General features: G+C 35.0%; 1 protein-coding gene across 4 annotated transcripts in view; it reads left to right on the forward strand.

Annotated features, from left to right (window-relative positions):
* LOC134541023 (adenylate cyclase type 2-like) overlaps window positions 1–18,641 on the forward strand; it is a 469,698-nt gene that overhangs the window by 262,675 nt on the left and 188,382 nt on the right. For all 4 annotated transcript variants that reach the window (XM_063384159.1, XM_063384162.1, XM_063384160.1 and 1 more), the window contains one exon: window positions 3,396–3,776. In XM_063384159.1, the coding sequence (XP_063240229.1) occupies window positions 3,396–3,776 (381 nt within the window). The remainder of the gene's footprint in view (window positions 1–3,395; window positions 3,777–18,641) is intronic.

Raw genomic sequence — 18,641 nt, forward strand, 5'->3', positions numbered from 1 at the left:
GCTGCACGCACGAAAAATTGTCACGTTCCACCTGAGCCGAGCGTGCAAGAACCGGCCAACCACTGTGCGAGAAAATCTTCAATAATATCAAACAGGTTAAGGCGGGCTTTTTAACTAATTGTTCGTGATTATATTTCAACAAATTATTTAAATTAAATTTGCAAAAACTGTAAGTTATTTTTAAAAATTAAAAAGTATGCAATTTTTCATAAATGTTTTCTTATGACGTTATGACGTAAAATTATCGTCCGTAAACCGACTTTACAGACAACCCATGTTTTTTTCCTAAGTTTCACATACCAATATGGCACATGTTTGTTTATATTTGTATCAGCGGTTCTGGCCTGTACCTAGTGAAGCTGTTCGGAAGAAAATTTGATCAAAATATTACTGGTTAAATGTTTATATATATATTAAAAGTCCAAAACGAATCAACATAATAAGAGTTGACATTGTATTCCGATTTAACCTCCAATACAGGTAAACAAACGGCCGCCATATTGGCACGTGTAGTACACTGAAATCCTTCTCCCCTTTTGGCTTTGCCCCCCTCGTCAATAATCGGACCTTATGCTCTATCTGTATGATTCCCTTATCTCTGGTGTGAGTCAGTTTTTTTCTTTGAGCTAATTTAGCGCCATATTAGTTAGACGTACAAAAAATTGGCTGAAGCTTAGTGTTGAGATTGTGGAAACAGTTTTAAATGACGTTTTTGATAAAAGTGATTCTAATCCATACTTACTAACCATCACCAGACTTATCAAGCACCATTTTCACAATTTTTGGGTGGAACAAAAACAAAATGGCGATGGAGAGGTTGAAAATTGTCTTCAATTACGCCACAGCATGCAGTCTCCTGACTTTCCTAACTCCATGGCTTGCGCCACATATCCTATATGCTACTTTCTAAAACTGCTGTAAGCTGTACTTATTCCATGAAGAATGTAAGTAATGTTAATATAATTCCATGGTACGATTTCCTCCACATCCGAACTCTCCCGAAATTCTCCGTAGTTTGTCGATCGCTAGTGGAAAAACACTTCAATCATAAATATCAGTCATAGATTATTTTAAAAAAGCTAACCTCACTTAACTTTCGTTTTAGTCACAATAACCGAACCTAATATAATCTTCTTTCCTGAAAAAAAAATATTATTTAGTTATGGAGTTAGGAACTGTCAGTAGACAGCATACTGTGACGGAGTTGATTGAAATCACTTTTTAATCTCACCATCGCTATATTGTTCCACCTAAAACATTGCGGAAATGGTGCATGATTACGTCTATTGATTGCTTATTTATCTGTCTCTGTAGTTAAAAACAGTCACCTATATAAAAAAAAAATATTTTAAACGTTTCCCACAATGCAAACACTACAATTCAGCCAATGTTTTCGGCGTCTAACTAATATGGCGCAACAATTAGCTGAAGAAAAAAAACCGTTCCACACACCATGTAATCATTCATAAGTGGTCACCCCCCTTTATTTATTACACTGCCCGAACCTAACCTAATGTCACTTTTACTTCAGTAAACTTAGGAACTGTTCGTGTGGTGGTTGTGGCTTTCGTCGCTGTGAACTTTAGGCTATCGTGCGTGTTACTCCCTGTTTCGAGGAAGCGCACTTTCACATGTTGGAACTATGCCATGCACCGGCTGGTAGGCCAAACAACACGTTACAGTATGCTTCACACTGGCTAGTACGAACTTCCGAAATTGTATTCCCGGCACCAAAAAAGTCTAAATTTGGCTGGGTGCAAGCTTACCAGCCAAATCTAATTGTTTGGGTACGATGATTGGAATCAAGAGTGGTGTCTGGACCTTTCAGTATTTTTACACATTTTGCCCCTATCGGATGCCATGTGTGTGGCATCAACGACACAATAACCCTATAGACCAAATAACAACCACCAACACTATCATGGTTCAAATCCAGGCATATCGAACTCGGATTTTTCGCAATTGGGAACATGGCAGAATTTGCAGTGAGCCAATGTAGATATTACACCATTCAGTATGATGTCTTAGCGGCCATCTTTTTTTCTTCAGCTTGAGGTCACCATCTTGAATTAGACTTACTGTTTTTCGTCTGCTATATGGCACTGTCACCATATTAGTTTAATTTTTACTCACTAGAGTGCAGTATTCATCTATTTCTGTGCGCCCATCATTTTGAAATCAGCCGCCATGTTGAATATATTTAATTATTAAGCTATAAATTCGGAAAAAATTCCAAAATACATGAAAAAAATTACTTGTTAAAATTACGATTGATTCGATTACCTTGGTTTGATACTTGACGGATGCATAAAGATAATTTAATTAAAATTACCAATAAATTGACAGGTTCAAGAAATAAAAAAATATATTTATTATGTAATATCTACAAGTACAATAAAGCAAGCAAATTACAAGCCTTTCTCCTTTACTACAGTGTTCGTGGAAGGCGAAACGAGACATTTGCATGCCTTGGCATGTGTTTTAAGGGCAGTTCTTCATGTCAGTCGATTAACTAGGCACATCCAGTTGCTGGCTAGACACCTCCACCAGTGGCCAGACACATACAGTCTGTGACCAGCCGCGGCTTCATGTAAGCCAGACCCATCTATTCAGTGGTTAAGAACGCATGTCTAGTAGGTGGCTAGCCACATACACATGAAAGTGCCCAGGGAAAACCCTGACATAAAAGCAGACGTCTTGAAAAATACAATTACGACTTAAGATTCGTCTGAAGGTGAAATTGCTAAAGCTATACCTAATATTGGGCCAATAAATGATGAGAGATCAATCAAATAATATTGCATGTGTTTTAACATATTATCGTCAATAAGATTATACTCCACATAACCTGTAGTATTTAATAAACACATGTTAACAAAAATACTTTGTTCAAAATTTCATCGTAACCATCATTGTCATTTTTCATTTTGAATGTGATACATGAGTTGCAATACAATGAACGTTACAAACAACACAGAAGTAGATGATCATGCCGAAACAACCAGCAGACAAATAATATAGGAATGCAAAAATGGCATTGCAGTAAGCTCCAAATAACAGTAACGAACGTTTATTAATTTTTCCTTCAATGTAAAACTGTAAACAATGTTGATTGTAAATAATGTACCCAAAAATGTATCATTGAAAAACTAGACAAAAGTGCACTGAGTGCTGGCATGTCTACTAAAATTGTGAATGTACCAAATGTAAAAAATGACCAATAAAAACCTATTGATTTGAATTGAATTCGCAACTCTTCCTCGAACGAACATGGAGGACATGACCTGAGTGCATATTCCCCCTCATCCGCCAGTTTTGCCGGCAAGTGAAACGCGCGCGAGGGCGCCCAGGGTGACTCGGAGTAACCCGAGTGTAACACACGTCTCTGCCGGCAGGACGGGCTGGCGCACACGTGGCCCGACGTGGTGTGCTACGTGCTGCTGATGCTGCTGTGCGGCCCGCTCGTGTGGCTGCTGGTGCAGGAGAAGAAGGCGGAGGAGTACCCCTGCGTGCCGTTCGCGTCCTCGTGCGCCGTCGTCCTGGTGATGGTGGCCGCCGACCTCACACTCACGCTGCACCACGCCGGGGCGCACGACAGCGGCGCCGGGGCGGTGGTGCGGCCCTCGTTCACCACGCACTCGCTGCTCGCCTGCTACATGTTCCTGCCGCTCAGCAACAACGTGCAGGTGCTCGTCCTGGGCGTGTCCATCAGCCTGTGCCACCTGGTGGCGCTCGGCAGCGTCGTCTACAGCGGCCAGCCGCGTCTCTGGCAGAAGGTTAGTCTGTGCCGGTGTCGCCACAGAGTCACTTCTGGTGGCTCAGGGGCTTTCACATACTTGATACACGGTAATTATTGTTTTCCAGGGACTTTTCGGTTCACGCCATTTCATAACTGAAATAAAATAGAATCAAGTCCAGCTATTTGGGATCCAATATATGATGCCTAGAGGATATAACATTTTACAAGGGAAGGCGGAATGTGTGAGCAATTTCGGTCCCAGATTTTGTGTACACGGATGCAAGGTATTTTTTCTATGTATTTTATAATTTCTTAACATAATACAAGTAATACCGTATTTCCTACTGTCGTGGGACTCGCTCGGAACTCCTGTGGTGGCCGGCGTCGCTGCTTAAGTACTTTAGGCGCCCTTCTAGAACCGACGAGAGCTGCTGTGCCAAGTCGCGTCATCCTGGGCAGACCCTACGCCCGAACAGTCTAGAAGGGCGGCGTGAATTCTCGCTAATCAGCATGGTGCCCCGCGGAATTCCCAAGGCTGCTCAGCGATAGATAACAGCACCGAGGCAGGGCTCGCAGGTGGAGCGAAGGGGAGAAGGAGGAGGGTAGTTATGACCCTTATAATTCGGCCAGGTGCGCGTGGCATGCCTTACGTCAGTGCAGTAGGCCGCACGTATCACAGCGCATGACGCCTGTGGCCGTGCAGGACCGCCAGCCAGGTCCGAACCTGGCGCGTGTCGCGGTCCTGCATTCGAAACAATACTTACATGCCCATGACCGTATCTGCGGCACCCCTAAACAAACTCGAGGTGTGTCTGCTCGAAGAGACTTAAGGCGTAAGAAGGAATTTATATCAAACCAGGGCTTATATAAACATGGAGGGGTATAACTCCACATGTAAAAATTAGTACCTAAAAACAGGAGAGGGGCGCATGTGCAACACGGGACACAGGGAGGGAAGCTAACAGCAGAGGGGCAAGGAAAAGGTGGGAAAGGAAAGAGAGGAAGGAACATTCTGAGCCGAAAAACGCACGAAGGCGAAGATAACCGAAGAACTACAAAGATAGCATGAGCGATTCCTAAGGACAAATATAAAATATAACCATCTCTGTTAAGTCTTAAGTCAACATATGATGCACACACGACCCATCATTATTCCTACACGACGATCATAAATAATTCCACTAGTATACACAGAGTCATGTCAAGTACACAGGGCCGGAACTAGAAGATTTATTAGGGGGGGGGGGCAAAGCTTAATTTGCCGCCCCCTCCTTACCAACATTATAAAATACCTTTTTTCGTTAGAAGCGGTGGTTGAAATGATACCATTCACATACATAATTGAGAACTTTTATTTATCAAGTATACTAATTGGAAAACTAATACAATTGCATTTTTTATTATAATGAAATAGACTGTTATCAAACTATTGTTTATTGTTTGCACAACAGTGAAAATTAATATCCTACCAATAATTTTATAAGTACGTACTAAAATTACATAAGGAACATGTGATTCTGAATTAATATTGTATTGATAACCATACAAAGAAATTCAATTCAAAATTTAATTTTTCGAGCAAGATTAGCTGCAAAAGTGTTAATAATATCATCAAAATTGATCAAAGCAGCTCGTTTGTGTTCAATAGATATAATACTTAGATTTTGTTAATCTCTGCTGGCCCATCGTGCTTCTCAAATAGCTGTTAATAAGTTTATGTTTACTAAAACTTCTTTCACCTGACGCAATTGTAACTGGAAGGGTGAGAAACATTCTCAGAGCAGTAGTAATGTTAGGATATGCCTCCTCCAGTTAATTTTTGTAGATAAGGCTCAACATTGTTGATGCTGTAGCATCTTTTAATTCATAGTCTACTGTTAATGCATGGTGCTTAAAACTTTCAATATCAAATACGAATTCTTCTTTGTTAAGATCGGCACTGTAACTGTTTCCTAATTCTGCTGCTTTGACTTTTAAATCTTCTACTTCCATTTTATGAATTTGAACACCACTTAAAAATCCAAACTTATTGTTAATGTTCTCCAAAGCCTTAAACCTGTTACTCAGTTCCATAATTAATCTGTCGATGACTTCCAACATTGCTGCTTTATACAAATCTTCAGTACATGCAGAAACTTCATCTTCACATAACTCACCGGGTAAAGTTTTCTTTTTTCTTTTCCTTTTTTCTGAGAACTCATTTGATATTTCATTGATGCTTGCTAGGAATTTAGCTTCAGTGATAGCTTCAGATGGAGTAAAGTCTCTACAAGATTTCAGGGATTGTAGAAGACCCTGATGGTTTCGGGCAGCCAAATCTACTGTAAGGTCTTCTCTTTGCAAAAACTCATTGACATGATTGATCTTTTTCAAAATAGCATGCCAAAAACACAACATAGTTATGAATTCCAGTTTCTTAATAGTTTTTAAAAGAGAGCTGGCCTCGCATTTAGTTTCAGGTGTCGACAGATTATTATTTTTAAGCTCCTCTAGGGCCTGTAAAATGTTGCTGTAATGTTTGTAGACAGCTTCGACCGCTTCTAATCTTGCAGACCATATAGTCTTGCTCTCAGATTTTGATGTTAGTGGCACATGTTTCTTTAAAACTTCCCAACGTGAAGTTGAAGTCACAAAGAAAGAATAAGTACCTACTATTTAGAGTTCCAAAAAAGTTTTGTGCCTCAGTAGTAGCACTTATACTTCCCTGCCATGTTTGCCCCGTTGTCGTAGGATTGCCCTCTACAGTTTTGTATGCTAAGTCCATCTTTTTCTATTTTTTTAAGAATATCTTGGCTGAGACCTTGACCTGTTTTGTCACTAACTACAAAAAAATCAATAAAACTTTCTTCTACTTCTGATGAGTTTACTTTGACATAGCGAACTACTTGAGTCATTTGCTCATTGTGGCTGATATCTGGGGTGCAGTCAAATATCAAGGAAACATATCTGGCATCAAAAATGTATTGAATTATGTTTTGCCTTATGTTATTAGCAATAATTTCAAGGAACTCGTCTTGTATTTTATGTGAGATATATGATATTTGCCCCTTTTTATGCCGCTCAATATGCTGTTTAAGAGGGACACTATAATGTGATATTAGTTCAATTGTATTCAAGAACTTTCCACTGGCTGGGTCACTAAAGTCACAAACTTCTTTAGTGCCTCGGAATGGACTCCCTTGTTTTGCTAAGAATAGAACAGCATCAATAATGCAATGCAATACTGCCTTCCAGTGAGATTGCTCTTGTTGAATCTGATTCTGAAGCTTTGCATAAATACCTCCCTTTCCTAAACAAGACTCCAAATTTTTCCACGAGCAAAAACATAGTTTGTGATTGGATGAATTTTCATGTTCAGGCAATTTTTCATTAAGTTTTTTCCAATTGACGAATCCCATTTCTTTGGCCAAGGAAGACATTTCATACTCAGAACCAGATACTAAGTGTGAAAACAACCTGCACGGTACACAGTATAGAGCATTTTTGCTTTTGTTTCATTTTTAAGAACCTTAAAAAAAAACAATCTTTGGTTAAGTTGCGGCCATCTCTGCTGCTATTACTTATATTAGGTTCAATTTGATTTTCACACCTCATTCTTGTTATATAGCACCTTTCTGAATCAGAAACATTCTGTGGCCATGAACCAGGATCTCTAAAGTCAAAGGAAAACTCACATATTTTGGATGTTTGTTGAAGACCAGTTGAAGTTCCTGGAAGAGGTACAAATTCATCCTCATTCACTATACCAGTAGCACTCATTTTCTTGTGAAGTGTGTCATGCTGGTTTTCTTCCTCTCCAACTTCAGTGACATCTGTAAATATGAAAAGATGCAATTAAAAATGTTCACTAATACATTTTAATAGGCCTATTAAAACATTAATTTGAACCCTTTGAGTCACCTTGTCCTATATATAGGACGATACAAATTATATTTTTTTTGTTTGCATATTTTATTAAATATCACTTTTGTAAGCCTACACTTTTTTTTCATTTTGATAGGCTAAATATAATTTTCAAACATTTATTAGGTGATTTTTACATTGTTAGACTTATTTTATAAAACAATGGCCGGTTTCGAAACAGAAAAACGAAACGAAAAGATAATTGTCTATTTTATATAATTAAAGGTCTAAGTTAGGTTTTGAGTTTTAAATTATTACCTTTAACAATATTTTTTTAAAACACATAGGCGATAGGCATACAAACAGACGGAAACATGTGTTAATAGGGCTTTGTATCTTATCTAAATTCAAGCAGCATTTCCTCTGTTTCATTATTGTTGTAAGAAAAAATAGAGGCACAAGTGACTCTATACTATAATTGAGACAAGTATCAGTATTAGCTTACCTGATATTTGTTTTGATTGTTCATCTTCACTGATTCTAATTCGCCTACAGCACATCGCTTTCTTTTTTCCTTTTCTCTTTGGCAGCTTTCCTGTACTCGGCTCCACTCAGCCGTTTTCTGCCGTCCATAATTTAGAGACTGATAAAAAAAGCGTAACCCAGGTTATAATGGACAAATGACTCAAAATAAATATATACCTATTTTCCTAATACCTATAAATGGTAAATACTGAAACAACTTAATGTCGCACTCGCAGGCACACACTCAAACAACATAATTGTAGCACTCGGCGAATTACGATGTCTGTTTAGTGACAGCAGGAGCAGACAGCCCAAAAAGCCGCTTAAATGCGACAACAAACAAAAGAGCCTGCTCCGACGTCCCTCTGCGCATCAACAGCCTTCCCCCACAGCGCCGGGAAAGGAGGTGTGGTAAACCATACCGTCGCGCGAGAGTCCGTCTTACACGAGAACCAACGGCGTAACTAATGCATTTTATTTCATCATTTCACCACACTCTCAGCCACTTAATGACGTCCCAGTATTTTTAAATTTTTTTCAACATCCTTTTGTCCACAGAATAGCTCATCAGGGAGTATTTGTGTTAGTGAGGCGAGATGATAAGCAAGACTCTCACTGGTGTTACTAGCGCGTTATCGCCTCTAAACGCAAGGCTCTGAACTGGCACGCAGACTTCTCGTCGCACACAGGATAATTATGAAAATTGAGCGGAAACCATTACATTAAAGGGCGGCTACATGTAGATAAAGGTGGAATGAAATATTTACCGGGCGTTTCATGTCTAAAAACTATACCGAAAACACGTGTTTTAGCTGTTATCCTTATAAAAACACAGATTTCAAATGAAATACAGAAACAGAACTACAGGAGAATCCTAAATTCTTCAAAAAGTTTCGCAAGTATTCCCTGCTACAGTAAAAACATCGTCTTCTTGCAAAGCCTTTTTCAACTTCTTTAAGGCTAAGATCCTTAGTTTTGCAGCCTCCAAGAAAATTATTTCTCCCATGAATATCGTAGTAGATAAAAAATACATACTAGACAGAATTGTAAATAAAACTTTGAATTTTGTAAATATGACGATAAAATTTTTTTCAAAAAATGCTTTCTTATTTAATTTTAATTTTGAAATTTTCAAAACTAAATATTAGGTATATTTTTAACGGTACACGGCTGTTACTTTGCACACAACTTAAAGGAGGTACAATGAACAATTCTGTCTAGTAATTTTTTTAATACAACGTACAGAATTTAAATAATCTGAGTATTAAATACTGTGATTTAACTGTCACTTGCTGCTGATGAAAGGAACGAGTTCAACAGTTTGCCGCTAGAGCTCCGATTAGTTCCGAGTTTACTCACTAGATGGCTCTAATATCGCAGGAGTTCAGGCGGGAATATTATCGCTTCGAAACGGTCAAAACACAACACTAGTATCAGCAATAGTAATCAATGAATTGAAAACCGTCTCACGTTGTCGACAATTTCTATAGATATATTTGTCAGCTTTTCAGCGATGTAAATTATTATTAATATGCTTCACTTGTCGTGACAAATTTATTCATAGAATATTTTTTATTTAAAATCATCTAACTACAATTACTGAATTGTTTTAGTAGATAGAGATTTATTATAATAGTTGGGCGTCTTAAAAAAAAACTTATTTTGGAAATACTAAAGTGCTAAATATGATTATAATATCTAACCTGTTTCGTTTACGGGCATCTACGTGAACGTCGCACATTACATTTTATTACAACATTATTTCACATATTATCTTAGTGACTTCATTATGTATTTTGATATGACTCTTTACCTTAACACATGAATGAATCCTGCAATCACGGTGTATTACAATAATAGCAAAATGGTTTCATATAATAATATAACTTCCAAAATCAATTTAAATTATTAAATTATTATTTATACTTCTATTCAGGAATCGTACATTCAAGACAAATAAATAATGTTTAAGATTTTATTAGAATATTTCAATTATTGTAAAAAAAATTATTTGCAAAATGACAATGATTTTCTATAAATTTATTTAATTATATTTCTTTAGTTATATTTATTTAATTGTGTTTCTTTAATTATATTTGTACCTCGACTTTAGCTCTAGTAGAATGGGCTATAGCTCTGGGTGTAATGTTACATAAATGAGTTATGATCAAAATATTAATAGTTACTATTGCAACTCTATAGAAATGTTTAAAAAAAATAGTAACTGAAGGACCAGCCGACTATGGCAACTTCCTTCCGTAATGATTTAGTTATGTATATAACGATACAAAAATAAGGGCCAATCTCTCGATGCTGTCGAACAATGGTTAACTAAAAGTCGTTTAAAATTACCTTTGGTTTTTAACAATAGATTTTTCACTACCCAAGCATTTATTGTACCACTAACCTTGAGCAGTTAAACATTTTCGTTAGTTACACAAGTTCGTTAGAAACACAATTACAAAGCAGTGGCGATTCTTTTTTTTTTTCTTCTGGGGTCATGTAAAATTATGTTTGTAAACAAATATTGGCCAGAAAGAATTATATATATTTCAATTTAACTTCCGCTACATTATTTGCAACTATAAATTATCAAAGAAACATAAGTTCCAAGTGCGCGCACACACGCACGCATATGTATACATGTAAATACTTTTGAACAAGTGAAATGAGGAGTTTTAGCAAATAAACATTCAGGTAATTTTCCAAAATACAATTTTAAAGACCTTTATATTGTGTTCTTACATTTTCAGTTAGATTTATTTAAATTATTTTGCAAATATTACAATCTAAAAACTTTTGTAAGTATGTCCAGTAATTTTTTTAGGTAATTTTATTTGTGTTACAAGAAACCGAAGACCTTGCTGAAGTAAAATTATTATGTATATAAAATGTGTTTAAATGGGTGTGTTATACTTAGATGAAATTGATCTAGAATTATATGAAATCAAATTCTATTGTTTTACCAGCCTTTGAGCTTTCTAGCTTACGTGAAATTGTTATAATTAAACTTTATTGCCTAAGTTTTGAATTGCTTGAATATGCAAAAAGTAATTCACTCGCTCACACACTGGCCTATAAAAATTCCAACCCACTACCAAAAGGGCTGGAAACTTGAAACTTGGGTCGCAGCCTCAATGAGTAAATTCGGAAAAGTACCGATTTTTATTTTCTAATTACTAAAAAAATAAAATTAAGAAATAGGGACGCACCTTTAAAATCGGTTTATACCTTCTTTCGGAAGAACGTTGTTGCAGAAATTATTGTTTACTTCTCATGATTGTACAAATTGAACAGTACTGTAAATGTATTTGATATAAGCAATAGTAAGTTATTAGCTGATATTGAATACAAACAATTTTTTTCGTGACTACAAAAAATAAGGTTCTCTGCTTGGCGAGTGATTCAATTATACTAATGTCAAAAAGATGTTATCGGGAAAAAAATAAATGAAGTTATTTTATACCATTGATTCACTACCCATAAAATCAAACTGCAAAGTCTTTGCAACTGGTATCTCACACAAGAAATATAAAACATATTCGTGCTTCATTTTGTATAAAAATAAAACACATTTCATATAATATCGGGAGATATCGGGAGACTGCCTTGAAAATCGTGTCTATCACCAACATGGCCAATCAGACTCGTAGTCATGTTTACGATGGCAAGACAGCTAGCAAACCAGTTCAGTTTATATGCAGCTTAACTGAAAAATTTATTCAATATTTTCGGGTTAGTTTTACGCTCAAAATTAGTACAAAACCAAATCAGCAATCCTTGTATGATCATTTATAATACTACAAAAAATCTTCCATTTCCTTCGAATTGTATTGAGCACTAAAATATTGATTTACTTTTGGCCCAGGTTTTATTTGACGATACTCTGTAGAGTTTCGCTTGTTTGCATTATTTATTTATCAGGTTTAATTCATGGCCAAATTAATTGAAGTGTAACACAAATTATTTATATATGTGTGTCTGGTTAGGAATCAGTATGATGTACTAGAAAAAATAGTCCTATCAGTGTAATGTATGGTTGTACCCTTACAAGCGTTGAATATTTATGAAACATTTTATTTCTTTGATATTTAAAGCCGCAGACTTGTATTTTATTTATTTCATTTAGACAACAACATGCGTCCGTGTTTTCTACATGGTACGTTCTGTAATATTTTGAATGTTATAGTAAATTTGGTTTTTTAAAATCTGTGATTTATGTGCAGTAGACTAAATTGTAATTTTTTATAATTTATTTTCACATTTTTAATGATCCATTTGCTAATAGTATATACACTTCTCCATTAATTATAATGAACATATATTCCATTATTGGAATTCTTTCAAAATGGATATCACAAGACTACAAAAACTATTCTCCTGCCAAATACCAGTAAAGAAAATTATCGTCAGAGAGCAATTACGTCTTATATCTAGGGAAACCTGTATTTCGCGAATACATTTCGTGTCAAGGTATTTTACAAAACACTGTAGATTTTTCTTGTAATTATTGGCTGTGGTCGGTGAAGGCTGTTTTCCCGCACTTGACGGGGCCAATGAGGACGTAGTTACCGTACTGCTGCACGCCCGCAATTCGCCAAACCTCTAAGAAAAAAACTACAGTTATGTGTGAAATAGCCTGACACGACATGTATTCGCTTTATACATGTGTCCTTACTTATATCGAAAAATATTTGAACATTGCATGATAATTTTAAGTATGAAAAGTACAAAATACTTTCAAATTTTAGACATGGTTTTATATAAACTCTAAGCAGTAAAACATATACTGCTTATTTTCTACAAATTATATCTATACACGGCAACTGATTATGAATCACTTGAGTTTTTTTTATAAAGCATCTAAGCCCTTGACTGTATAAATATATTGTTGGATAAATTAACTAAACTAGGAATACTATACAATGCACAAAAACAGAAGAGTTTGATCTTAATGACATAAAGCATAAGCTATCTATTTAGCACAGCCTGAATAATTCATTCCCTATTGTCAAGACTAAAATTTAAAAAAAAAACCGCGAAAGAATCAGTATAAAATAACTATCTCATTATCTTTGCGGGTAACTCAAACATCATACAAACAATACGAAATATTCTTAAACGCTAGAAAGCATATTTTAAACACTGTAAATAACTTAGATTTTAAATCAAAGGATAATATTCAGTCTGTAAAATTTAGTTTTAACGATGAGTTGGAAACAGAACATCAAACATATATCATAGGTGTTACTGCCAACAGAGAACTCTCGCAAACAATACAATTACTTACTGCGCAACCTGCAAGCTCCGGTACCTTCTGTAAAATAAATATATATATATATATATATGTAAAACTTTTCCGGAAGTCGTACCACGGTAACGACTGATATATGAAGTCTTACTTCTAAATCTACTTATCTAGAGAACAAATTGTATTACATTATGTTCATAAAATTAACACCTTTATACTAACAGAAGTTTGCTCTTTTATTCATTTTTTTAGTTACGTGATAATTTATTTTGAGTTATAAAGGAATCCAACTTGAACAGTAAAAAAGAAAGGCTTTTAATGAACAAACCAACTAAGTCATTATAGATAACTGTTCAAACCATTTAAGATTCATCCTGTTACATACATTTTTATATTTAAATACATCTAATGTATAAACAAATCTGAAAAAAAAGGCAATAAATTCAGATTGACTTCATTATTGAAATAGAATAAAACACAAAATACACTTGCAGAGAACCACCAAATATATTGCGTAAGTGTTTCTGAAATGGAGTTAAACTTTAAAATTGCCTTTATTATTTCAAAAAAATAATTGAAAACTCCAAGCAAATGTAAGAACACGTCTTCTAGATATAATGGAAGATTATAATGCCGTGTCCGAATTCGCCTGAAGAATATACTTGTAGATACTTTGGAAGTTACTTCGCAAGGCTGTCAGAAATGGACGTGAAGTATGCTATGCAATACGCAAGTAAATGAATCTGTGTAATTCTCGCGTACTTCCAGTTGAAAATACGTCTTCATTTGAAAAAAAATTTGGTCATATTTTATTTATCATTTAAATAATTTAAGAGGTCATAAAATAAATATCATTTATTTTGTATTTTACTGGTATCAATAAATAAATTGACAAAATTAATTCATGGATGTTTAAAACGAAGTTTCAACAAACACATGTATATATTTAGCCTACCGATCGTTACTACAAAACAAAAGTACAATAATAATGTAAGATGCCTTAAATTCACGTGACAGCGATGAAGTGTTAAAAGAAAGGACTAATTTCACATGTGTTTAAAAATAAAATCCAAACATCCTTTTCGGCTGGCTAAACATTGAACATATCCGGATTCGTCAAAGGCAAGTGAAGTATGCAAGGTTGTAAACATGTAACTGCATTACTTTCTGATTAATTTTAATAAAATTATGCATACCTCCAAAAAATGTTCAGTTAAAATTAGTATTGTATTGGTGTTTGTATTAAAATATAATGTATACCGGGTATATTTTTATTGTGTTTTAAGGTTTGTTGACTTTTGTACCTCATGTACTTTTGGTGAAAAGTGAAAATGTAATTATGTAGGTATTATTTATTATCAGGGCCCAAAGCATAACTTTATGTTCGTTGGCCGAAAATGAATTGAAGTTATACTTGTATGTCCAAGAAAAAATATTTGTATTTTGTATGAATGTAAGTATTTTATTATATAAATTTTTATTACTTACAAATATTTTGTACTCATATTATCTAGTTTCTATTTGTCTTAAGACATAATCAAATTATACACTCAGCAAAAAATATTTATTGGTTCGCAATTTTTCATTGTTACAATATTTTAAAATGTAAATTTGCTATTCAGCAATATCAAATTCTAAAACGTGAGTAAAAATTATCATAAAATTATATCAATGGCATATTTATTGGATTAGTATTCCTTGCTCCTAATCACTTACTCTGGTTGATTACCTTCTGTATAACCTCAGTCAGTGATCGTAATTTATGTACACCTTTTCCCCACTAAGACGATTCAGGTGCAGATTGTGGAGCAGTGTTTTTTTATGTACGGATGTGTCAATAAACCCGTCAGTTTGTGGGCGGTGTTGGGGGGGGGGGATTACTACTCTTAAAATATCACTTTATCTGTATGCTTGATAAAATATCCTTTGGTTAGCTCCCTCCGAAATATTCTTATACAACCTATGACGTGTAGCCTACTCCTTAGATATTTTACTTCCAACACGTTTGATTGCGTAGAGAAGGCGATTCTTCGAGTATGTGGCCCTTTCAGAATTAAATTATTATTATTAGTTACAACTTATGTTTATTTCGAGCCTCTTTGACTTCCAGTTCATACATAAAAGACGAACTACCAGTGATGCTTGACGTCACCAGTAGGGATAGCGTGAAGGAGCTCCTCATTTCGCCAGACGCGACTGGCATACACACGTATTTATATTGCAATAATAAATTACTAAATGATAGCTTATTTTTCTAAAATATGATTATGTTTTTTTACAAGTACGAATGCCAGGACATTTACAAATAACATCGTTTTTAAACATCACATATAAAAAAAGGAAGTGTAATCAAAAGCCATAAGCTGCAGGTCAGCTAAAAACGGAAACCAAACATTTTTCTAGCTCTAGCCTCATGTATATATGCTTAAAAACATAATACATTTAAAACACTAAAATTAATGCAATAACCTGCAATATTTTGAAGACAGATATTCAGCTACAAAATATTCTCCGATAGTATAAAAAGTTCACCTGTATATATAGTTGCAAAGAAAAATACAGTCCTAATGAGATATTAAATATAGCAAATAATACCGCTTTGCAACATAACGTCATGCTATTAGATGGTCAACGTTCAACTGTTTGTGTAATACACATACGCACACACCTGTGACAAAATGTGTAAAGAAATAAAATTTGTAGGAGCGCAAAACCTTTGTAGTACACAGTTAAAAATTATTATTATTTTTTTTTACGGGGGCAGGAAAACTACATTACTGGCCAACTTATTTGAATGTAGCGGTTAGCTGTGAACAAGCGTTCTTGGAAAAGAGACCAAATCTTGATAGTTTTGGCCACATAATCACCGCAGTAAAACATACAATTTGTATATCGTATATGTATAGTGCACCAAATTAATATTTATTATAATTACCTTGGGTTGCACTCGGTTACGTACGGGTTTCTAACTGAAATGTACGCTTTGTTGAGGATCGAGTAGTCTTGGATGGGTGTATGGGAAAGGGACAGAGAGGCAAACGGATTGGAAATATAATGCTCGCCGAGGAAGAGTACACCCTTCCCCACCCCCCTCTGCCTGACCGGTCGTAAACATGACACCCCGCTGGGCGATAAGAATTCTGAGAACAGCGTCCTCTTGCCCACCCCCCTCTTTTTTCCGCGCGTCGCTACATCGTTCAACCGTACTGCTAGTGCGCTCTGTTGAGGACAAAGATAACTACGCGTGTCTTAACCGCTAGCGAGAAACTCAGGATCTTAGCCTTAAGAGGCCGTGTCAGTAAATGTTTATTTCCAATATTCTGCTCTAGAAGTTCTCTCTTTTAACAGTGAGATTTAGTGGCTTTTTCAACCGAAGGAACTGTAGCCGCAGCGCGTGATAAAGCTACTATACCCTTATCACAGGATTAGTGGGAAGGTTGACAGCTCGAGTTTACTCGACGAAAAATGTATCTGGTTCCTCGACAATCTGAGAGGATGACAATCTGACCGGCGGCTCACTAGGAAATTGCAGATGCAGGGATTCAGAATCAAGAAACCTCACTTTAACAAATGTAGTATGAGTCGTATCTAAAACTAAAACTAAAAATTTTAATACTTTAAACGTATCGGAATACAATTAATCTTCAAACATGTGGTAATTATTCTTTATCTGGATGTAATAGTCCGTGAAAAATAATGTTAGTTGACATTAAAAAGTATACGAAATTCATCATGTAACGTTTTAAAAGGATAATAACATAAATGCATATGCTTAGATATTGCATATGCATCACACACAATCTAAATACAATCTCACTTAAGTCAGACTACCTAATTTTTTACAATGCACCATCATACAGTTTAACAGAGGTAGGTGAACCTCTTATCGACGTTGTTTCAAATAATTTAAATTTACAAATATTACTATTTATCTTAATACGATATGTAGCCTACCTTTATGAATACGAACATACAAAAAAAATATTGAATTTATCACATTACACAAGACTAAAACACTAACAAAACTTAATTTTATACATTGCTGTAGCATATTAGAAGACGAAATAACTCACAAGACTAACATTAAGAGGGCTGCATTACAAATTTACTTTACAGAGAAGAAAATATCCTTTCAGGATATTTCATTACCTCATTGATTACATAATACTGCCGTTGATGTGATCGTAGATATAAAGTATTTAAAAAATATATTCCATTATGTTTATGTAAATATTTTGAAAACGTTATTGCTTAAAGATGCTCATTATTTAAATAATAACGAATCTTTTACTTTTATGTACTGAACAAACAAAATACTTATAAGTTAATAAGAATAAGCTTAGTTGAGTAACATCTTCAATTTGTATTGAATTCAATGTACATATCGAAAATCATGTACAATGAATGCAACAGATTGAATTCAATAAATATTTGATCTTGTGAAACGGCCATAATATTGATGTAGATTAGGGACCGGAAAAATTCGCGGTTTCGACGGCCTTCAGGATAGACTGCACATTCCCCTGTACACTCGGGCAAATAACGGCAGTTCATTTGCTGCTGACTTGTTAGTCGTCTCAGCTTGTTTGTCTGTGATTCGATCCTTCTTTGGTTGGTGTTTTATAATTGGTTGAGATTCGTCCAGATGAACAGTAAGCCAATAGCAAAATCATCTAAAAGGTATATGTATTTGACTTCTAGCCTATCGCCGAATGAATCCGCGAATTTTTCCGGTCTCTATTAATTATAGATGCTCACATGCATCGTGAGAGTCCGTATAAAGCCTATTACAATTCTATAAGTATACATTAAAATGCTTTTAAAATATACATGTGTAATATAATTAAAACTTGTTTAAGTAAGATCATCACAAAAAAAATGAAAATCCTTCAACAGTAAGTGATGTTTTATAAGATTTTAACAAAACACATCTTACAATAAGAGAATACTAATCATACCACATAATTCAACACAAAATATACATTCCAGTAGGCGCTACGTAAAAACAACTTCTATTTTTATGCTGATTACTCTGCATTGTTTTATATATATATCATTATTTCTAACTTTTAATATTCTCTACACATTAACTGAAATTACTTATTTACAGAGTCTTAGCTAATGTTGGTCTGTACCACATACAGTTCGTACGATATCTCTACGCAAAACACATACAGTTCATTATTAGTAATATCAATTATATTTCATGAACATAATGAAATTAGTATAGGCCCTAGGTTGTTCACTGTTAATTGAGTACTTCTGAAGTATTTTCATTGTGAG

Source organism: Bacillus rossius, chromosome 17 (genome assembly GCF_032445375.1).
Source record: "Bacillus rossius redtenbacheri isolate Brsri chromosome 17, Brsri_v3, whole genome shotgun sequence".
NCBI lineage: Eukaryota > Metazoa > Arthropoda > Insecta > Phasmatodea > Bacillidae > Bacillus > Bacillus rossius.